The sequence below is a fragment of the Myotis daubentonii genome, chromosome 2 (genome assembly GCF_963259705.1).
Source record: "Myotis daubentonii chromosome 2, mMyoDau2.1, whole genome shotgun sequence".
NCBI classification, from domain to species: Eukaryota; Metazoa; Chordata; class Mammalia; order Chiroptera; family Vespertilionidae; genus Myotis; species Myotis daubentonii.
In genome coordinates, this window is record NC_081841.1 from 30,068,664 (window position 1) to 30,093,577 (window position 24,914).

At 35.7% G+C, this 24,914-nt stretch overlaps 1 protein-coding gene across 1 annotated transcript in view; it reads left to right on the top strand.

Moving 5' to 3' along the window:
* Positions 1-24,914, top strand: part of PIK3C2G (phosphatidylinositol-4-phosphate 3-kinase catalytic subunit type 2 gamma) — a 274,899-nt gene that overhangs the window by 180,780 nt on the left and 69,205 nt on the right. The window contains exons 21-25 of the mRNA XM_059682311.1: positions 125-217; positions 1,654-1,783; positions 7,190-7,326; positions 9,138-9,307; positions 19,679-19,835. Of these exons, the coding sequence (XP_059538294.1) occupies positions 125-217; positions 1,654-1,783; positions 7,190-7,326; positions 9,138-9,307; positions 19,679-19,835 (687 nt within the window). The remainder of the gene's footprint in view (positions 1-124; positions 218-1,653; positions 1,784-7,189; positions 7,327-9,137; positions 9,308-19,678; positions 19,836-24,914) is intronic.

The following is a 24,914-nucleotide window of genomic DNA, read 5'->3' on the forward strand; positions in this document are numbered from 1 at the left end:
TCCAAAGTGTAAAAATTATTCATATGTGTTCTATTTGTTCAAATAAATTCTGCAAGGTGCCATGATTTCCAGGAATGTGTTCTTTTTGCTTTATTTTGGTAGCGGTTTTTCTCTTCTCTTGCAGGCATGTTCATATTTCACATCTAATGCTTTACCATTGAAGATTACTTTCATCAATGCTAATCCAATGGGCAAAAATATCAGCATCATTTTTAAGGTACAGTAACTCCTAAAGCATCAAATTGATTACATTGGTAGAAATATTGATTTATTGCTCACAAGAAAATTACTGCTGCTATTTTCTGCTGGCAACAACACAAAAGATTCCAAGTATTTTTGATTTTGCATTTTTTACAGAATTATAGTACATGCCAAACTATGATTGGCACTAAATCAAACATTACTGGCTTAAAGTCAGTGAACCTTCAGTACAAAATTTAAGAAAATATGTTTCAATAAGCAAAATTTTACAATCACTTTTGAGTAGCACAGAAACTGGAATGTGTGGTGAGCCCTGAGGACGAGAGCTTTCTTTTGGCCTAAATACTAAATTAGAATCAAAATTACCTGTAACTCAAATAATATAAATTAATTTAACATAAAATTATTATCTGCAAGCATTTGCTTATTTTAGTAATTTGGGCTGGTTTTTTTTTTCTTTTGAAATAAAACATAAATATGGTCCACAGCAGTCTTTCTCATGAATCCCATGGGAAAACAGAGCCAATGGTTATAAACAAGTAGGGAAAAGGGACTAAAGAAGAAACTAAAGAATTCGCCAATCATCCAGCTAGTTTAATCAATTATTCAACCAAACCAGACAACAAGGTCTTCGAGTGATATTTTTGGTGGATTCTGACTATTTTTGAGGATAATAAGACATCCAGTTTTTTCCTTTGAACTCTGTAACCTCAAGCAATCATGGTTCAGCGACACTGCATATTTGCTGAAGAAAAAAAACAACCTGGAAACTCATCTTGGCATAACTTTCTGCATGTAATTTAGAAAGCATTTTCAAAATAAAAATTCTTAATAGTTTAAAGGCATAGAACTATTGTTTCCCTTTGGACATATTTCATTTCTTTCACCAATGCTAGAAAACCTCCCCTTTATCATATCTAATTGTTATCAGAGACCATTTACTCTGAAAACTTGTCAACTGCCCTCATAAGAGAAGCCAATGACTCAGAGTCTGATGAATCATATGTGTATGTTTATCCTCATAGTTGAGAAGCTCTTGGTGTTCTGTTTATCAGTGCATAAATTTATGACATACCAAATAATGTTTCAATTAACTCTCTCCTGTCTGAGTCTGAAATTTGGATAAACATTTATTCAGCCTTTCTTCACTACACGTTGAGTCTAAGACATTGCACATGGATAATAAATTGAAAGATTATCAGAGAACAACATTCCAAGCAGCTTCTACTAGTAATTTGATGGCTGAAGCTTCTGTAATCACTTAAAGGAACGTTCTCATTCTCTTTGATCTTCCATCAGAAACACAAGGTACTGGGAGAGCTAATGAAATCATTGAAATCACTCTAAATTGGCTAAAAATGTATTCAAAGAAAGAAATGACATGTATTATATCTGAAAACTTTGAATGGCAGTCATAGAGAAACCCAGAGTCTATAATTTTGTTTTGAACAGGCTGGAGATGATCTTCGCCAGGATATGCTTGTTCTGCAGATTGTCCAAATGATGGACAATATTTGGCTGCAGGAGGGCCTGGATATGCAAATGATCATTTATAGATGTCTATCCACAGGAAAAGGCCAAGGTCAGTATAGACTAGATAATGAGAAGACTTACATCATTTCTGTCATGCATTTACTGGTAAAATGCCACCAAACTTTCCACAGCGCTCATTTTAGGCTATAAATTTTAAAATCCAAAGAACTACACATTCTCGTTCTTCTTTTTAAACAAGAATTATTTTCAAAAATTATAAGCCAAAATAATTTACATAAAGCATAATGTCCTTTTAGATATTAATGAGAACCTTGACAACCCAAATGTTAACGGTGATCTTCTTTTGTGTGTCTTTAAGATTAGTTCATTAATAGCTAACTCCTATCTTTTCTCTTTTTCCAAGATAATAGAAAAGCCTAGTAATTCAAAAAAAAAAAAAAATTGTCACCTATTGATGCAAAATTTGAAAAGTTGCAAATGCTTAAAGGAGTTCTAAAAATTCTAAATATGTTGTAAACCTGCACTTAATTTAAAAAAGACTTTCAAGTAAAATTTAAATATTAACAGTCAAAGGTGACCATACGTGCAAACTTTTAACATATTTCAGCATTTTTTTTCCTTTATAAAAACCTAAGCCATTATTGTGGAAATAGAGCTACATTTATACATATTACCAATGAAAATAATGTTAGCAGTCCACTCAAATTATTACCAAAACATAAGAGATAAAAGTTGTATTTAATTACAATCATGCTGAAATATATATATATGATATCTTTTTGACAAGTGGTCATTGCCATTTAGAATTTCATTAAAATAATTGGTATGAGTTATAGCAGATACCTCTGCATGAACAAAAGTATAAAAATATCATGGAATTAGAAAAGGGACCTAGAACCATGTAGTCATTTTTTTTATTCAAGCAGAGATATAATTTAAACCCATCATCACAAAAGAAGACCTTTCACTGCCTGCCTCTCCAGTTCCTGACATCCCTCCACTAGTCTCAGTACCCCAAATAATTGTGATTTGAGATTTTAGAAGCTGGGCATGGAAGTACCTTCTAGTTAGCTTAACTTGAAACTTGAATTACAGTATGACTCTATTGTCATACTACGCAATAGGGCTATTGTTTCCATGCCAACTGTCCCACCCCTGGACCCTTTCTCAAGCTCTAGTTCCTAAAAGAGTCTTTTTATCATTGCTACTCTGATATCCCTTTATTCTTTGAGTTTTACTCTCCCTTTTCTCATGTGACCTAATTCTTTCATAGCCTAATATGCTGAAAGTGTAAGAATAAAACTAGATGAGCCAAGCTGAGCTTTATGATGTCACATGGATCACCTTTTCTTCAGAAATTGAATACATCACTGACTTCCATGGAATTCTTCAGTTCGATCTACTCATTTCTCAGTTTATAATTATAGAATGTAATAGAGGCTAAATCTTTTGAAGTTAATAAAATGATTCGGGAAAAAATAACTGTAGACTTGCCTAAAGTTGCAGATGTCATAAATCAAACAAGTCATTCTTCCCCCGTCTAACAGCAATCTTCTATAGTTGTAAAATTTCAAACAGCATTATGCTAGCAAATTATTTCTTCAAGAAAAATAGAGATCATTAAAGCAAATGTCATTTTTTAGGTTGTATTTTTAATCATGTTCCAAGGCTTAATAAATATTTACTGTTCTCAAGGAATGTCACAGAGTAAGGTAGAGAATACTAAAATGATATAAACAGAATTATAGCCCTTAAGTAGAATATACTCCAGGCTAGAAGCTTACAAGATTTTATCAACATTATTGTTGATTATAATTCTCATGACTAATACTATATAATAAAAGCCTAATATGCTAAGTGTCCGGTCGACTGGTCAGCCGTTCAACCAATCAAAGTGTAATATGCTAATGATATGCTAAGGCCATTCAACTGTTCACTATGACGTACACTGACCACCAGGGGGAAGACGCACTGACCGGTAGGCAAGCTTGCTGCTGGGGTTCGGCCCATCAGGACTGAGCAAGATGAGCCAGACATGCCCTGGAGCCCTCCAGCATTCCCTCTCTGGCTGGCCAACCTCCCGCGTCCCTCCCAGGCCCCAATTGTGCACCAGTGGGGTCCCTCCACCTGGCCTACACCTTCTTGCAATCCAGGACCCCTCAGAGGATGTTGGATAGCCAGTTTCAGCCCAATCCCACAGGCCAGGCCAAGAGACCCCACTGGTGCACGAATTTGTGCACCGAGCCTCTAGTTTGTATATAACCTCCTAATAGCTTTGGAAGAGACTATCAAGGCAAATAAAAATTCTTTATAAATTTATGTTAATCCTGGCTCTACAAATTTCATTGGCATAAAAATTCCTTAGGGGAATTGGAGTAGCAAATATAACAAAGCCCCAACCAGGGTTTTAAGTCGGGCTCACCACTTGGGGTGAGGGCCGAGGTACTCAAGTTTTGGTGATTGAAAAGCTGCTCTAATGTTTCTTACTCACCCCTTTTTGAGAGCCACTGCCTTTTATGATACCACCTTGAAAAGTTTTGTTCTTAAGAACCTTGCTACTTAAAGTATGACCCGTGGACCAGCAGCACTGACATCACCTGGGGACTTGTTAGAAATGCAGAATCTCAGGCTCCACCCCTTTCTACTGAATCAGAACTTACATTTTTACAAGATCCCTGAGTGATATATATGTGCATTAAAATTTGAGCAACGCTGCATTAAAGGACTGTAAGAATGGAACCATGCATATTACTCAATTCGCACAGAATTATGTTAGAAGTATTTAAAAGGTATATGATATGTACTAACTTAAAATGTGTAAAATGTAATTATGGTTTTAATTAATAGGCAGAATTTAGCCATCATGATTGTTATAAATTGGGTACAAGGTTTTCTGAATAGTTAGCAAAGCAAGGCTTATGATAAATGATTTGGGATTTGGCAAAGATTAACTCCCTGAAGACAAATGTGGCCTGAAAAGTAACTGATATTGCTGGGGTCCAACCCCAGCAGGTCCAGGGGTCCCCAAAGGTGTGGACGGAGTCGGCGAAGAAGGAAGGACACGGAGACAGCGTTCAGTTGATCAGCAGCCTAGCCAGGATCTCTAGCCAAGTTCTGGTCAGGATCTCCAGCAAAGTTCTGGTCAGGATCTCCAGCCAAGTTCTGGTTAGGATCTCCAGCCAAGTTCTGTGTCCATGTTCTCTTGCTAGGTTCTCCAGGTTCTCCAGCCAGGTTCTGTCCAGGTTCTCCAGCCAGGTTCAGTCACCAGGTTCTAGTCAGGTTCTCTTGCCATGTTCTATAGTCAGGTTCAGTCCAGGATCTTTTGCCATGTTCTCTCGCTAGGTTCTGTCTCTACGTTCTGAGGCCAGTTCTGTCCAGGATCTTTTGCCATGTTCTCTCCAGCAAAGTTCCTCTGTCTCCAGGCTCCGTGTAGGTTCTGTCTTCTGAGATCTGTCTTTTTCCATCTGTATTTATACCAGTTGATTCCAATCCTATCAATCTCTATTCCAAAGGTTAGGGCATTTCTTATCTCCATTCCAGGGAGTAAAGATTATGTAGCTTAAGCATGATTGTTCGTAGTTAAAGTGATTAATTACCCACCTGGCACTTAGTTAAGAGGTTTTATTCCCTCCCTAACTTCAGGGGAAAATCCCTACCTGGGGAAACAACCTTTCTCAGAGACCTTGGTTAAAACACATAGTGCCAAGAAGGTGAGCAAACATATTAAGAACAGTATGCCATATATGCCAGGTCCCTTGAAACAGCAAGCATGGACCGGCTCCCGGCATGATATTGCTATAGCCCATATCCAAAGGGTGCAATGATCTAAGACCTAATTTTGGGCATGATCAGATGTGAGGCTGCAACAAAACACTTGGGAACCAGGTAGAGGTAACTTTAGGAAGTGTTACATGGAGGAATTGGGAAAATTAGGAGGGAAATTTTCAGGATGAGAAAGAGAATTCGCCTCTTTCCAGAGTAATTTTGTCACTACTAAATGTAATGCTTTATATTTGCTATCTCACTTACTGTAAATACACATGAGAAAACCTACACATGAGCTGATTATTGTTGGAGGAAATAGAGGTGTTATATTAAGAATGTGCCCCGGATCCAGGATTTATCTCTGGGGTGTTGTTTCTCCTTATTTTTATTTATTTATTTATTTTGGCATATAGGTTTCATAGGTTATATTTGCAACATTCAATTCCCACTCCCCATGTTTAAGTTTCTTTCTAATCCTGCAAGGTAGATGCCTAATGGTCACAGCTGGGCTATTGGATATTAAGAGAGATTAAGGCTGCAAGCAGCAGCCACTGGCCAAAACCAGCCCAGGGAAGTGTTCCATTTACCAGCACTGTGATCTACTTGTTTGTTGTTGTTTAACTGAATTTTTTTAAGGTAGACCATGAAACAGTCAATTTTAAAAACTCCACCATCTCTCTTTTCATCTAATTACATTTGTGTCCCTGGTCCCTTTGGGAATTTGGGTTTGCAACTCTTGCAATTGTCAAGATGGTATAAGTCATTCTGTACTTTAATTTCTTTCCATGACTTTATTTACAGAACTGTACATTGCAGGTTGTTTGGGGGACATTAGTCCCAGGGAAGTCTTAAATACAGGGTTTAAACTGCCATTCTGAAGAGAATAAAAATCAGTGGGTTTGAAAATATATGAAAACAATGAAAAAGAAGCCTTGATGGATATATATGGCCAATGGAGCAAAGGTCTATTGAAGTTAAATCCGTATATGCTCCCTTTTAAAAAATGATTATCACCCAGCCAGCATGACTCAGTGGTTGAGCATCAACCTGTGAGCCAGTAGGTCATGGTTGCGGCCTGATCCCCAATAGGGGGCGTGCAGGAAGCAGCCGATCAATGATTCTCATCATTGATGTTTTTGTCTCTCTTTTCTTCTCCCTTCCTCTCTGAAATCAATAAAAATATATTTTTAAAAAATGATTATCATATTTTCTCTTTCATGCTGACTGAGAAGGAAGGGCAAGTGACTCCTGACCTGTTTACTGCAGAGTTATTGTGCTCACACCTAGAAAATGACCATTTAACAATGAAGCTTTTATGAACCTGAACACTGATTTTTATAATATATTTCAAGTATTTGTTATGGAGATTGCAAATTTTTCCTTACCAAACTTGTTAGACAAGTTTGAATGTCCTCCCTTAAATTGTAAATGACCACACAAGCCATATATTAATGAACCTACAACTCGATTGAGCCATCTAAATTGCCTCTCTATTGTCATTTTAGAAAAAAACATTAAAGCTCTTTCTGACACGTTTGATCCAAACACAGCAAGTAGCCTCATTGTTCACCAGGATTTAGAAAAAATTAGGGAGGAGGCCATCTAGAGAAAGATCTGGAAAGGAAAAGGGTTCTCTAAGTCGTGCTAGTAACTCTTGCTACCTAGATGACGATGTATTTCCTACGCATCCCTCATCATGGGAGGAAAGAATTACTTTTTTCTCACGCAGGATTGGTGCAGATGGTGCCCGATGCTGTGACCCTAGCAAAGATCCACCGCCACGCTGGACTGATGGGACCGCTGAAGGAAAACACCATCAAGAAGTGGTTCAGTCAGCACAACCACGTAAAGGCGGATTATGAAAAGGTTTGTCCAGCTGGAGCTAATTTTACATAATGCGCTTGAATACGAATATGCTCTGGTTCATTAGAAATTCTGATTTATGAAAAAGTAACTCCGAGTTCTAATGCACTCAGTCATCAGCCTAGTAACAATGACCCAGTTTAAATGATAAATTAACCAGATAAAAATTTCTGTTTTATTTTCTTTCTGGGTCAAATTCCAGGCTATTCATAAAGACTCTCTTTGCTCAATTGCCTCCCTTATCTCACCTAAAATGATGCTCCTCCAACTACGCCCTTCAAGTTACCTCTGCCAATTTATACACAATCTCCCATTTCTAGAAATCTCCCTCCTTCCTTTGCAATACATTTCTTCTGCCAAGCTCTACTTTTTCATGCCTTATTCTTTCAATGTTTGCAAAATGCATAATAGAGTTTTAATTTTTTTTATATCTCAGTACTTGACAAAACATACTGTTTTATTGACTGCAAACATTTCCCCCCACTTTACTTCCTCTTGGCATCTGGCCAGCAGTGTACAGTTATGTGGGTTCTATACCAGGGCTCCGGGTTAAGGAGAGGAGTTGCTTAGAGCGCAGCCTCATTCTGCCTACCAAGACAGGAACTAGTAGATCTGGGTCCACCCAGAGGCAGGGGCACTTTTATGCTAATTCACACAAAGACACAACATGAGCCGGCATTAAACTTACTCAGACTGTTCTGAGCACTGAAGTCTCCTCACTCTAGGAAACCCTTCAGTCCTTGCAAACCTTGGTGACTGTTGGGAGGCCAAATAACAGAATTGGAAGTTATCTTGAAATCTATTTTTAGTTATTCCCCACATTGTAATTTGAGTTTTACACAAATCTCCATTTTACTGTTTTAGGTGATTCCACGTACATTTGCTCTTCACAGCCATGATGTGAAGAACATATTTTATCTTCAATTTATAAGTGAAGGCATCTAGACAGATAGATTATGTGGCTTGCCCAGACACCTAGGGTACCTGAATGAAGGTGTCCCTGCATGTAGTCCCGTGACATAGACTTCCTGTCCAGCAAGTCAGCCACACCATTTGAGGAGACTCATAACTGTAGCCCAACCAATCATGCATGGTTACACCAAGGGTACTCATGGTTGCATCATTGATGAAAATGATGCACAACCAGGATACCATGTTGAAAACATAGAGTAATTTTGGCAAGATACCTCTGTTCATTAAAGAAGCATAAGTCACAATTGACTTAACAGTAATCAGTTTCTACCCACACAACCATTCATTCATATATACTGTACCAAGACACTTTTAGACATCGACTAGATGATCCATTTGCATAAACAACTATAAACATAAAATATTACAGATATTTCAACATAGCTTTTTCTGTGTTAAAAATTCAAATATTAAACAGCTGATATTTTAAATTTCTCTGGGATAGGCAATATTAAGTCATATTGTTTCTTCTTTTACCTTGAAAAAAATCATTCATTGATGTGTATTTGAGACATGAAACAGTCAATTTCATCAAAAAAAAATCACACCAAGAATCCTCTCTAGAAATTCTGAAATTTAGCTCCATATGAATGAAAGAGATATATTTTCCTCATTTCAATGAAAACATGTATCTATTAGGCTAAAGAAGATATCACTTCATATTCTTCTGTCACATATCAAGAACTAGTTATTTAATTATACCTTTCAGCTGAAATCTAGAAGTGGTTCTTGATTATGTAATTTTGCTTTCATCATACTTTTTACCATTAACTCTGATGTGAATGCATTTGCTCATTTTTATGTGTGTGTTATTCTTGTGTTATTGTTTTTCAATTTATTAGGCCTTGAGCAACTTTTTCTATTCCTGTGCTGGCTGGTGTGTGGTAACGTTCATCCTGGGAGTCTGTGACCGTCACAATGACAATATCATGCTGACGAAGTCAGGCCACATGTTTCATATTGACTTTGGAAAAATTTTAGGTCATGCACAAACATTTGGAGGGATAAAGAGGTCAGTGCAAAAATAATTTTTATTACAGTAATTAAGTAATATCTTAGAGTGATATATAATGGCATAAATATCCAGCATTTGACTTGCTCCCAATCTCTCAAAACCCTGAAGAAAACAAACAATTAAAAAATCTAATACACTAAAGGAAATTTTTTTCAATAGATGGTTAATGGAAAAATTAGTTTCCTAAAATAGTTAGTGGACTAAATTGGTCCTCTCCTATGCAATACGAATCCTGTTCTAGTCTGAATTATCTGAAATACAATATTTTGAGGGGTTTTAATAAACCTTGAATGGACAATGAGGCATATATTTATGGTCTCAATGCTTCTGATATATTGCCCATAGCATTCAACACCCCTGGTCCACATATCATAAAACTAGCACACTTCCTGAACCCAATCAGTCTTAAATCATTGTAAATATAGTTAGTGAGCACCTAGATCAAGAGTCTGGGGCTATAACATTAAACAAGACATATACAAACCCTGATCTCCTTCTAGTAGAGATGACAGGCATTAAACAAGTTAACATGCAAAGAAATAATATGAGGAAATAAGGTATTTAATTTTTTTATTAAGACACTGAAGCAGAGAAATGGGATAGACAGTGACTGAGGCAGGGATGCTGTTTTAAAGAAGCCTTTTGGAAGAGATGAGAAGCAGCTGTGTAATGAGTGGTAACTGTGGAGATCCATGAGAAGAAAGAAAAGCAAAACTATCAACCATTAGCATTGAAATAAGCACGACATGTTCCAGTGACAAGAAAGCCTGAGGCCTGAAGGTGAGATAGAGAGGGACAGGCAGTAGGAGGTAAAGGTGAGGAGTCTGGTGGAGGCCAAAACAAGTAGGCCACTGAAGACATGGTATGGAGGTTGACTTTTATTTTAAGTCCAGGGGACTAGTTAGGAGGCTATTTCAAAAGTTAAGGCAAGACCTTAATGGTAAAAAAGTGATGCAAACTGACAGATTTAGGATATATTTTTAGAATGAGCCACAGAACCTGCTAATTGTTTGGGCTGAGGTAGAGGCCCAGTGTGTTAGAAGAAGAAAAGAAAATGTTCTAGATTGGCTCCTGGGTTTTTGGTTTTAGCAAATAATTATATCATTTACTAAGAAGGAAAAAGCTGTTGGTTGAATAGATTTTTTTTAAATCTTATTTAAGCTGAAGTCAAGGAAACCAGAAGCATAAGGCCAATGTCCCTTGCTTTAAAAAGGATACTTCATATAAAAGTAGAAATGGGATCAAACCATTCCAAAGACTAATCAGTCATTTAGCTAAAAACAGCTCCTCCATAGAAAAAATAATAATGTCTCCTACAATATAATGTGATGAACTTTCTCCAGATGGCCATACTTTGGTACTAAAATGCCAACATAAACTACCTAATATGGACCTTTGAGAATAAAATTGATTTCTTGCTGGACTATTGCCCTTTCATACTCATGCTTACATCACCATTTCAGAACATCTCATACTAACCATCTGTGTGACTCTGTTTAGGAAAGGTTTGCAAACATCAGGCTCTCCTCATGAGTCAGCCCAGCAACTCTCGCATTTGGATTCCTTGCCCAGGTGTCCCTGAACCAGTCCTCTGAATTCCATTCTCCAGAAATCTGGAAAGCCCATCTTCATGCTTAGACCAAATATGAGGCTCCTGTAGACTTTCTAACTTTGAAGAAAGAAAGAAATCAAATATCAGTAATGAATATAAAGATTTTCACATCCTGTACATAGACAAGCAATCCTTCCTTATTGGTTTTAATTATGGGATTTAATTATGGGATTAGATAAATGATTCTGGGAACATTTGGCTAATCCCTATAATGAAAATACTGACAAATTTCACCAGCTTTCTGAAAGATAATAGTTTTTCTTCTAAAGTATTGCTTAATTATTATCTTCATTGCTCTATTTTCTCTCACAAAGATTCAAATGAAAGTGGTTCAATTATGCATACACAATTTTTCACTCAAAGTTCCACTGTAACAATGATTTCTATATAGTCATTTTTCATTGCCTAAAAGATACTCTTGTAATAAATTCTAAATTTCAGCTCAGTTTTTTGATGACTCTCTTTTAGAGGAAAAATTAAGACAGGTCTTTATTGGTGATGTTCATTGCTCTCCTAACTCATTGAGTCATACTTTTTAGTCTTTCAGAGCATATTTCCATAGTCTATCTCATCTTTCACTTTCTTAATACTAAACTTGATGAAGTATTTCTTATAGCTTTCTTTTTAGATACTTTTAGAGAGTGTATGAGCAGTGGTTAAGGTCAGGTATCCCGGAGATAGATTGTGTGGTGTGTTTTTTAATCTGATACTAACATGTGCCAATTATATGACCTTGAACAAATGGCTTCTCTGTGCCTCAGCTTAGTCATCTATAAACAGATTGTTTTGAAGATTAAATTAATTGATATATGTAAAGAGCTTAGAAGAGTGCCTAGCATTGAGGGGTCTATACATGTTTATTGTAATTAATTATAACTAAGTATTCCAAATGAAGTGACAAGAAAAGAGAATGCATCTCTAGGTGACAATTATTTCTTTCATTTTAAATTATCAAAATATATTTTTGGTGCTTTTTGAAAAATCTTTATTATTGAAAGCATTACATGTGTCCCTTTTTTCTCCCATTGACCCCTATAGCCCACTCCTTTTTGAAAGTATGTGCTTTGAAAGTCAAAAACTGAACTATTAGTCCTTTAAGTTCTCTGACTTTGAGGCTTGTTGACTAACAGACTGGATTGTACTCTCTGTCAGGTTTAGTTAGATTGTAACGTATTTCACCAAATCATGCTTGACTTCAGAAATAACTTTAGACATAAGCAGAGATGTGCTGGACCAGCTTCCAAGAGCCTGTTGTGTCTATTACTTCTCAACTCCACATTCAATGACATCACATTGGTAGACTAAAATCAGCCATAGTGGGAATGTATACATGATGAAAATTGGCAAATGTCAGAAATCACAGCTTTTTCTATAAAAAACGTGAGCTAGTGATTAAATATATATCACCACACATCATCCATTTAAAACATATGAAAAAATCATTCCAGAACTCAACAAAATAAAATGCAAACTCTGTTCTTTTCTTGTTAAATTATTTATAGCCAGGGTGGTCTAAATATTATATAGCTGTCTTCTTACAACATGGTTTATATTCTTTTCAAGTATCCATGATCATTTTGACATTATCTTCAATGGTTAATTACCACTGATTTAAAGATTTTTGATGATTTCTAATTTGAGTATTAAAATGTTTATATTCTAAATATTCTCAATTTAAAACCATCTTTGGAAAACAAAACTCCCTTAGCAGATTAAAATATTAATTTTTGTCTTGATCCAATCATCCTGGTTTGGTGCAATATTCATAATAACCCAAATGCTATACAAGTATTAATGATCTTCCACATGCTTTCATTACTATCTTAGTTTTCTCTGAAATTCTCTGAGTCAGCCTTAGCCAGATTGTCTCAGTGGAGAGAGCGTTGGCCTGTGGACCAAAGGGTCCTGGGTTTGATTCTGGTCCAGGGCACATATCTCAGTTGCAAGCTCCTCCCCGGCCCGGGCCCTGGCCAGGGCTTATGCAAGAGGCAACCAATCGATGTGTTTCTCTCACATCGATGTTCCTCTCTGTCTTTCCCTCTCTCTTCCACTCTCCAAAAAAAAAAAAAAAAAAACAATGGAAAAATATCCTCGGGTGAGGATTAAAAAAAAAAAAAAATTCTATGAGTCTTACTGGTTTGTTATTCACACAATTGTTTAATAAGAAACATTGCAATTCTTTTTACTCAAAGAAGGCCTCATCTAAATTTTCTATAAGAAACATACACCTTCTAATAACTCTTCAACTGTGAGTGTCTTAAATGCATCTTTGTATCTTAAGCACATAGCTAGCACCTGACACTTACCAGAGGCTCAGTCTTGGTTGATGACTACAAAAATGCCATAAACTTTATTTCTTTTGACCTGAAAAGTGTAATTTTTCTAAGTATAAAATTATTAATAACTTGGCATATTCTGTTTTATAACTGGAAACTTACCAAAGGATTTTTGCGTAGTGGTCACTCTACTTTTGGGAGTGTGGGGGATAAGACTCAAACTTTGAGACACACTACCTCATACCATGAGGATGGCTACTATCAAACAACAGGAAACAAGTGTCAGCAGGAATGTAGATATAGTGACACACTTGTGCAATGTTAGTGGGAATATAAAATGCTACTGCTGCTGTGGAAAATGGTATCTCTTTTCCTTAAAAAAATAAAAATAGAATTACCATATGTTCCAGCAATTTCACTTCTGCATATATATCCCAAAGAATTAAAAGCAAGGACTAAAACAGTATTTATACATCCAAGTTCTTAGCATCATTATTCACAATAACTAAAATGTAGAAGCAACCCCAGTGTCCAACAACAGATGAATGAGTAAGCAGCATGTGTTATATACATACTACAGTATATTATTCAGCCTTAGAAGAAGAAAATTCTAATGCATACTACAACATGGATAAATCTTAAGGACATTATGCTAAACAAAATAAGTTCAGTCACAAAAAGGAGAATACTGCATACTTCCACTTATAGAAGCTACTTAGAGTAGTCAGAATCATAGAGACAGAAAGTTAAATGGTAGTGGCCAGGAGTTAGGAGGAAAGAAAAATGAGGAGTTATTGTTCAATGAGTATAGAGTTTCAGTTTTATAAGATGAAAAGAATTGTGGAGATGGCTGGCAGTAATGGTTGATTCCACTGAACTGTACACTTACAAATGGTTAAGATGGTAAATTTTACATTATATTTTTTCTACAACAATGAAATCATTTTTTAAAAATGGCACACTATAAGTATCACAAAGGCTCTGCTAATCACAAAGTCAGTTCTAGGCAAACTCCTCCTAGAATTTGAATAGTGTTTTGGGTTTTCAAAGTGCTCTCACATAGACTATTTCAAGAAATAAAGGTTGTCATTACCATTTACTTCCTATTATTTATTCCTCTTCTACTTCACCTCATTTTCCACTATGTTTTATCACCTGTATTCTTTTGAGTAATTTTCTTTATATCTACCTGCCCCTTCTCATTAGAAATAAAAAACCAAAACCAAACGAACAAATAAAACCAACAGTTTCTCTAGTTGAAAAAAAAATTATTCAAAGGAAGACTTGTAGGTTTTCAGATGAAGAGAGTTGGGGATGATTGAGAAAGGAAGAAAGTTTTGAGAGAGAAAGGAAATAAAATTAAAGAAATGATAAAGGGAGGGAGAGAACAACTTAGATAATAGTATAAGGACTCTGCCTTCTTGCCTATGCCCCATTGTGAACAAAGTTTGCTTAAAATGGAAGGCTCAAGTGCTGACTCCTGAGTTGGTCTAAGATACAATGTGCCTGTCAGTATTAGCATTTCATAGCCCTGAGTCTGAATCTAGTGATTAAAGAAAGACTGCAAATGTCTTCTGAGCAAGAGTCTAGTATAGTAGTAAGAACTTCATCTGGTGTTCAACTGAAGAAAAAGTACCTGATCCTATGCCGGGGGAAAAACTGGTGTTAAACTTGTAAAAGATAAAATGTTCATTTCAAGTTTGATACATAAATTTTGATTGTGCACATGGTAAATTTAGGGGGTGATTTAAATGTCTCAGAGGTAACCTGGAACTATTTTTGATTTTACCTTCATCCTAGAACCTAAAATGTGATACCATTATCCAATTTTACCCAAGCATTATAGTTTTGATAACTTTTTTTCTTCATATCCATGTTAACTTCTATTCCAAACAATTGCTGAAATTCCATTGAAAGCATAACTGTATATTTTCCCTTGAATTCAAGCTCAAGGGGGGAAATCATGGGAATTTGGAGGAGCTGGCCAGTCTCTTCCTGTCCTCATAAAATTCTGATCTACTATAAACTCACAACCAAAATATCTGACTTAGGAAAGTAGGACTAATAATTTTGAAGAGGTAGCTGTTTTAATTCCCATTTTAAATAAGGGAGATGGTGTATGAAACTCACATCATGATCTAAAGTTACTCAGCAGTTAAAGATGAGTGACCTCCCAGAGTCTAACTTAGGACTCACAGTGCATTTATAAAAGAGCCTAGACTTTGGGAGAAAAACATGGTTTAGGTATAAGATATTATTTGTGAGGATTTCTTCAGTTAATAATTGCCAAAAGCTTGGAGATCTCACAGTGTCACAAGTTGTTTCTGTAATAGTACATAAACCCTTATGTTCTCATTATATTGCACCTATGAGGCTTCCTGTGTTTTATAATTATAAAAGTCTCTATCCTATCCAATAGAGATTCCAAATTGCCTTCTCAATTAACTCATGGATATTAAAAAGGAGACTTGTGTTGGACAGCAAAATGTGCTCTCTGAAATGTAGGTCATTTGTGACATCAGGAAAAGTGTATACTTAAACATTTCTCAAAGTACTCTCTAGTCATTTATTTGTACTCTAATTTCACCAAGCACTATGATGAGAGTCTGCAAGTTTTAGAAATTTTAAAACAAGGTAGTATAATATTACTATGATATTTCCAGGGAACAATAATATATGAATTTTATGAAATAAATAGTAATTTCAGTAATAAAATGTACTTCATTACTGAAATGTACCCCATTTTGGTTCCAGGTATGAAAACATATTCAAATACTCAAATCTTTCAAACCTGGGACTAAAATTTGTGTACATCCATTTACAGACTTTTTAGTTACTCAAATAAATGGTAGATGAACTGTCTTACAAAAGGAAGAGATAAGTATGTTCACAGAGCCCAGAAGACTAATTCTACTGTCACGAGTCCTTAATAGAGTTGTCTGCCTTTCTATGCCACTCTCCATATCACCAATATTGAAATATGTAGTTCTCAAATTGCTGTGGATTATCACTGGGAGAGGTGAAAGAAAGTTCTCCTTAGTATGGTGCTATATCATCTAGGGTAGGGAACCATATTCTAAAGAAAATAGTCAAAATTACCACTTAAATCATCATAATTACTTGAAATGCATTAGTTTCATTAATCCTCAGAGGAACTCTTTGAAGTAACTACTGTTATTTTCTCTAATTCACAAATCAAGAACTAACTTAGTTGTTATAAATTGTCCAGAATATTGGGCAGTAGCTCGTATGACCCTTGGGAAGATGTCATGTAGGAGACTGATATTCCCATTTCTCAATAATCCCAACACATCCTGCTTACTCTCCAGCATTGGCACAAAATGGCTGCTTCATTAGTTAGGTCCAGATGACATAGTTCCTGAATTTATGGCCATGATATATAGTAAATTCAAATCTTTAACAACTACAATCAAATATGTTGTAAGATGATTGTACTGTGAGAATCATTCAAAACCTAAGACCAAGTGTTAAAGTAGCAGAGCCATTTTCTCATCCATGGGCAATATACTTGGTTATGTGTGAAAAGGCAGGCATAATTGCTTATTCTCTTTTAATTTTTTTTAAATATATTTTTTATTGACTTTAGAGAGGAAGGGAGAGGAAGAGAGAGATAGAAACATCAATGATGAAAGAGAATCATTCATTGGCTGCCTCCTGCAAGCCCCCCACTGGGGATCAAGCCCGCAACCCCGGCATGTGCCCTTGACTGGAATTGAACCCAGGCCTTTCAGTCTGCAGGCTGATACTCTATCCACTGAGCCAAGCCAGTTAGGGCATGTAATTTTTTTCTTACCTTTAACAAATGTAAATTCTTAATGATAGTGATCTTGGTATTCTTGTGACTTTATATAAAGGGATGATATCTACAGTATGGTTAAAATGGAAGTTTATGCATAAGTAATAACAAACAACAAATTATTAATTGTCCTGATATTTCCCATATCAATTTATTTACCTCCTTAATAAGTAGTATTTGTAATAGAAATATTCTTAAATTTCCCCAAAACATGTATATTTTGAAACTACTACTCATTTCTCACTAATATTGGAAATATATAAAATACTCTCAACAATTTTACAGAATAGTGATTTGACAAATAAAAAGATTAACTTTGACAACAAAATGGCAAAACCATAACAAATAAGTTTATTCACATGCCCTTCCCACATAAATGTTAAATTATCACAAACTCTTCACTGTGTAAACTATGTTTATTTACTGTTTCATTCATTTCATATAACAGAATATCAACAAAATGTTGTTTGAGACATTAAGAACACAAAGGAAGATAAAATATTTTTTCTACTCTTGAAAATCACACAGATCATTTGTGAAGAAAAAATTTATAAGACTACTAGAGATTATAAAGAATAGAATATATTAGCTATAGGGCTAGATAAAAAGGTAAGGTAAAGTAAAAGAGAAATCAGCAAGGGGTAGGTTAATTACAGAAGACTTCTTATAAGAAAAAAATTTTTGATCAATTATCTAAGTTATTGGGTGTTTCCTAGAAATAGGAAACAAAACAGGTAGAAGGTCAAAGCTATAGAAGCAGGAACAGGTGGGTCTTGGACAAGTAATGGTTAAAACAGTAATCTGAACAAATGTAGTATAGTCAGAACAAAAAGTTTTTGGTGTATTCGCACAACTATAAATGAGATATTTTCTACATATGATTCAGAATTCAGTAATTGTATAGACTGTAAGAGATCAAATAGTTTCCATTCTTCCTCCTTGCAACAACCAATTTATTTCTCAGATTCATAAGTATTACTTAAACTTGAGTTATGGATTCTAGTACATGGATTCTGCAATCTGGGATTAGGTTCACATTTGAGTAGACTGATAAACCAATTCCCAGCTATGACTCCTACAGTCTGTAGAAACAGGGTAGGATTTTATTTCACCTGTGAGGCTTCTTTCCATTTATAGAAAAACTTTAGTCTAATTTTGTTATTTTAAAAATTGCTCAGAAGTTAGCCATGTAGCATGGTTGAGCATTAACCTATGAACCAGGATTTGATTCCTGGTCAGGGCACATGCCCGAGTTTCAGGCTCAATTCCCAGTGGGGGGTATGCAGGAGGCAGCTGATAGATGATTCTTTCTCATCATTGATGTTTCTATCTCTCTCTTCCTCTCTGAAATCAATAAAAATATAGTTTTTAAAAGAAGAAGTTAGCCATGTAAATCATATAGGAATGATGCAAGATTTATATTGTTGAGTACACTGAAAATTTAGACTATGATATTTAAATACAGCTGAAATTATGTTCTTCATTATTATTATTAGTTTACATTTCTCTAACTTGGATATTTCTTTTGTATTTGACTTGCACTATGGTGTTTCTTCATCTGATTTATAATGTTGGTTGCCATTAAAGAAGGAAATGTGTTATCACACAAATTTGAACATAACTACAAGAACTTTCCAAGAAAAATCAATTTGGTGAAACATTTTTCTCTATTGAAGAGAAAAGCAAAAAGTAATTCAGGAAGTTGTAATTTTAAGACTCTTAAAATTATTTCAGAAATTCCATTCAATAACCATTAGTTAGGCCAAATCAGCATAAAATTTTTTTTGTATTTTTCTTATTCAGTGAGTTAGGCTTAATCACAGAGAGGTTTCCAATCTTTTCTTTGATAGTTTCTATTAGAAGTGCTAACCCTTCATCTCAGGTATCTTTGTGTCTCAAATAACATGAAAAAAAAAAAAGACAAAACATTAAGGGAACCATCTCTCTGGTCCTTGGCTCAAAACATTAAGGGAACCATCTCTCTGGTCCTTTGCTTACTTTTTTCCAACCATGGGACTATAGGGGGCGATATTTCTTATATACCAACATGGTCAGCCTATATTTCCTCCTTTCTGATAAGTAATTTTATTGGGCCTAGTGTGAAATGAAATATGGCTACGTCTTTTTTTCCTTATTAAGCATATGATAGTGAATTAATAATATCTGCTTTTTTCATAGACTGCCTTCTGAAAGAACTTGTCATTACATATTTCAGCTTTTACCTGAAACTCTTTCCTAAAAGGTCAGCATATTTTCAAAGAAAAAAGAATCAAACAAACAAACAAACAAAACATGATCTTTCTGATCATTTCAAAATTTAGTAGTAAATGTATTTTCTGTAAAATCACCTTCATTATTAATTTGTCCTTACATTAATTTTAATGGATAGTATTCCCATTGCATATAACTTGGAATTAAACATTTGAGACAATATAGGTTGACACTGTAAAATAACTTGTCCTTCCCTCTCTGTTGCAGGCCTGCTATATTATCCAAAGTCTACAATTAGTTTCTCCAGTTGTCCCACAATGAATGAGGTTCAACCATTAGAACAGAGAGAAAATAACTACAAAAAATTAATGGAAATAAGTTGTTGTAACTGCCTAATTTAATCCTACAAACCACTTCTCCTGCTTAAGGTTGCTATTGTTTTTGGTTTATAGGGACCGAGCCCCTTTTATTTTTACTTCAGAGATGGAATACTTTATTACAGAGGGAGGGAAAAACCCACAGCATTTCCAAGATTTTGTGGAGCTTTGCTGTCGAGCTTATAATATTGTCAGAAGGCACAGTCAACTACTCTTGAACCTCCTAGAAATGGTAAGTCCCTTGTGGCAATAAGAAAAATAATAAGCTTCATTTATGTCTGTCTTTGGGCAGTCCATTTTTGCTAATAGCTTGGAGTTCCCCAAAGAGCTATTCAAAATAGAAAGAAATGAACAGACTGAAAGTACCATTGTATAGCTTATAAACACATTTCTTAATGAGTCATTACATTAGTTCACAGTTATTGTTGCAAACATTTTTATTCAATAATATTGATATAATCAGGGGTTATCTCAGTATATTTTTATTAAATCAAGGACAGTAATTTAAAATATTGTATCAGTTGTATTGTTTTCAGATTTTTTTCAAAAGTGCTTTTAAAAACGATCACATTCACACATTACGGCAATCCAGTGATGTAAACGAGGCAAGGGTTTTTCCTGGCTCTCTCCTAATCACTGCCTTTGATCACTTGCCCATTTTTCAGATTAGAAAGTGAGGGTCAAAAATGTGGGGTGACTTGCTAGCAATTCAACTAGAGCATGCTACATTTAGTAGTATATATTGGGTCTGCTGAGTCATGGTCCTATATGCTCTCTGCTGACCAAAGGGGAAAATTTAATGTTTCATCCCACTATCCAATACAAAGAGATGATGATCATGTATGCAGGGTGAGAGGGGAGAGATCTATTAAAATATCTTCTTGGAAAGGAATGTAGTGATTCATTTGGTTACATACATACACACTAGATATAAGAGAAATACACCTTTGGAAATCAGTATGATGTTCGGAGTCAGTGAAATTATCCAAAAAATAGAGGCCCGGTGCATGAAATTCGTGCACTGGGCAGTGGGGAGGGGTCCCTCAGCCCAGCCTGCACCCTCTTGCAGTTCAGAACCCCTCGCTCCTTACTGCCCTCCTGCTTGCTGCTCCTTACCACTCGGCTCGCTGCTCCTTAGTGCTGCCGCAGAGGTAAGAGAGGCTCCTGCCACCACTGCCGCTGCCCTCGCCAGCCATGAGCCCGGTTTCTGGCTGAGCGGCACTTCCCCTGTGGGAGCGCACTGACCACCAGGGGGCAGAGCCTGCATTGAGCATCTGTTCCCTGGTGGTCAATGTGCATCATAGTGATTGGTTGTTCGGGTTGTTCCGCCATAATGGTCGCTTAGGCTTTTATTACATAGATAACTGGTTTAGCCCAACTGCTTGAGTGTGGACCCATGAACCAGGAGTTCACCAGTTTGATTCCCATACAGGGCACATGCCCAGGTTGCTAGCTCCATCTCCAGTTGGGGGTGTGCTGGAGGCAGCCAATCAAGGTTTTTCATTGATGTTACTATCTCTTTATTCCTCTCCTTCCCTTCCTCCCTCTCTAAAATCAATTAAAAAAAAAACATGTTAAAACAAAAACTGGTTTAGAGGCTTCAGCTGACAATAATTGTACTTGATGTTATTAAAAGCAAAAACTTGGTAACCAGGTCTTCCTGTGTTTGAATCCTAGTTTGGCATTTTACTGGCTACGTTCTTCGGAGTATATTACTTAACTTCGGTAAAACTCTGTTTTTCCATCTATTAATGAAAATAATAGCATCTACCTTTTAGATATAGGATTGATGAATCACACCTAATAGCAAATGCTTTGCATGAACACCATGCTAAGATCTTTAGGTGTATTAATTGATTACATTTCATAATAACCCTAATAGATAATTAATATAAAGCATTTAGCGCAGCATCTGCCATATAGTAGGGTTCAGTTAATTTATTATACTAGAGCCTTGTTGGTAAGAGTACTATCCAATACAGTATCTTCTAGTCACATGTGGTCATTTAAATTTAATTTGTATTGAATAAATTTTAAATTCAGCTCCTTAGTCTCACTAGCCACATTTCAAGTGCTCAATAGCACTCCAGTGGACACACATGGTTAGTAGCACCACATTGAACAGCACAGCTATAAAACATTCCCATCACTGCAGAAAAGTTGTTAGGTAATACTGAACAAATGTTGACCTTGTTATAATGAATATTTTACTTCGATCCTTGTTTTAACTTTAAAATAACATATGTACCTTACTTCTCTTTTCTGTCTTGAAAAATTGAGAATTTCTCAAAAATATTATAAACATGTAGCCCTACAAACAGACATTGGTTCCTTCATATGTAAATTGGATATGTAAGGTTCTGTCCATCTCCAGAATCTTCAAGTTGGCTTTCCAATAGTAATCAGTGACTCATAGGGGTAGGTTGTATTTTGTCTCCCAATTCTATTAGGCCATATTGTAATCATGAGATGCCTATGGTTCATAATCTGTGTTTATACCACAAAAGAAATTATACAAGGACGGAGTCTGTGACCTTGACTCTACTTACATAAAAAATATTCAGGTAGGATCCACTCTAATATCTACCTGGGCTCTGGCAGGCTCTAACTCATGAATCCATGAGCTCTTGAGTATTTACTATATGCCAGAAATTGGGGAGGATACATTATCATATGAAACCCAGTTAGACTCAAAATTTTCAATTTATTAAGGAAGATAAAGTTCATGTACACAGTAACTGAACTTTTCTAAGTGTCCATAATGCTGTAAATAACTACATTCAAGAGTAAGTAGCATAATAACTACTATTTGAACCAGTCACAGACATTTCAAAGTAAACCCAAAGCAGAAAAGCATAAATAGAGTTTATGCTGTTTCTCAGGAGACACTAAAATTATGCTGAATGATAATAAGTGAGCACACTAATGTGAAAGAATGGCTTTTTTAAAAAAAATCGATTCAGAAAACTATCAGTGAACTTTTTTCTCTTATTTAGTAAGCTTTTCTGCCTACCTAAAAAGAAAACTGCTAACATGAGTCATAATACATTAAACAATCATTAAATTATAGAATTAATGTAACCTTATTTCATTTAAAATGTAGATGTGTGTTATTTTAACCAAATATTTAAAAAATTCTCATAATATGCTATTAAAATCAGATGTTGAAGGTTTCTGGTATATAACATATCCAAGAAAATCTCTCCATGTTTTAATTACTCAAGTCTTGACTTTGAGACTAAGGAAGAAAATTTTCAGTGAAAAATATTAATTCAGATAAAGCATATAATGTTAGATTTAGGCTGTCACAGTAATTGAAACAGAGATCAGAGGCAATGTGAACCAATTAGACTGATGAACAAATATATATATATGTAAAACTACAGTGTGTTATTCCCTCTGCTCTGGTCATTTACCTCTCAATTTTCTTCTTTTCAGGTTTCACATGGCATTCTGTATATACTCAAAGCGTTAGTAAAGGTTTCAGGATCACACTTTCCATACTATAGCTTCTTATAATAAAAACTAAATTTAAATTTATGAAAGATTATTTTCTACCTATGTGGGTAATCTACAGTTCCCTCAATTCTCTCTCAAACTGACTCTTTTAAAAAATATATATATTTTATTGAGTTTTCACAGAGAGTAAGGGAGAGAGAAAGAGAGTTAGAAACATCGATGAGAGAGTAACATAGATCAGCTGCCTCCTGCACATCTCCCACTGGGGATGTGCCCCACAACCCAGGTACTTGCCCGTGGCCGGAATCGAACCCGGGACCTTTCAGTCTGCAGGCCGATGCTCTATCCACTGAGCCAAACTGGTTTCGGCTCAAACTGACTCTTGATGTGTAAACTTCTCTAAAATGAACTCAATGTACCACACCAGGACACAGATATAATTTGAGAAATATTTGATATGAGTCATAAATTCTATCTTTCATGAATGATCAATAGCCAGAACTATGAACACAAGCATGTGGTAAGTCCACTATAGAGTTAATGGCTCATACTCGGTAAGAAGCAGCATGTATCCAGATATCCACAGTCCTTCATATTTACTCCTGAGAAAATTGGGGGGGAAAATAATCCATGAAATCCCCATCTTGCTGAAAAGCACAACATCTGCAGGAGACTCAAGAGTGTCGCTGGCTGAATTCACTAACATAAAATCCTGTATTTCATCAGCTTTCCTCTCATTAAAAAATCAATACCAGCTATTTGGAAGGTTCCCAAAGAACATAGGGACCATTCACCCATTTTAAGATGTTTTTCACACCCATTATTATGTCAGATATTTCCCAGCAGAAATCTGTCTGACTTCTCTTTGTGGTGGTAAGACTGCTGGCTTTCTGAAACACAGCTATCAAAATAGATTTGGATTTAGTAGGAGAATAGAAGTACAAATGTTTTTAATGTCTCTATCCTTTAAAAAGGAACTTATCTGTTCATTACTTGTATGAGCCACCCTTTCCCTTTCCTATAGTTGCAATTGAAGTCATTCCCCTTGTAATCTATGCTAGGAGACACTTGAACTTCATCTCTGAGGGTCAGAGAACAGACATGGCTAAATGGGCTCAGGTCTGAGGCAATCCTTACTCAGACATACAGATTCATAGCAGTTGAAGCTTCCTCTCTAAGGAATGGAGACCATCAACAAAGGCTAAATCAGCACTTGCTACCTTTAATCAGCTACATGACAAGAAGAGACCTGGGGTTTTGATTTTAAGCTGGCTGCAGTTCACACCCATGTGGTGTGTGTGTGTGTGTGTGTGTGTGTGTGTGTGTGTGTGTGTGTGTGTGTGTTGGAAGAAGAAGGAGTAAGCATAGGGTCTACTTCCCAAGGAAATGTTTGACAGAGTCCTAAGCAAGCAGGTGTGAATTCACGGTATCTATGGAAACTAGAAAGCTATTCAGATCTAGGAAAGAAGTATTTTCTCAGCAAATAGACAATCACAGTGTGATAAGGGGGAAAATTGCCTCAGTAAGTACACAGATGTCTCTAGAACTCAAAGTACAGAACTGATAAGATAAAGCCTAATCTAGACTCTTGTTGCTTTTGAGAACATATCTCCCTAGGGGTGATTTTAAGCTTAGTAGTCGAATGTTGGACTTCTTATAGGTTTTCAATGCTAACAGGGTCAGGTATTTTTTATTAATTCATTCACTTATACATGCATTCATTATTTCACAGACATTCATTAAGTTCTAACTATTTACAAGGCAGCATACTAGGCATAGATGATTCAACATTGAATAAAAATCCAGTGCCTGTTCTCAACGAACTTAAAATCTACTATGAAAAACATATACA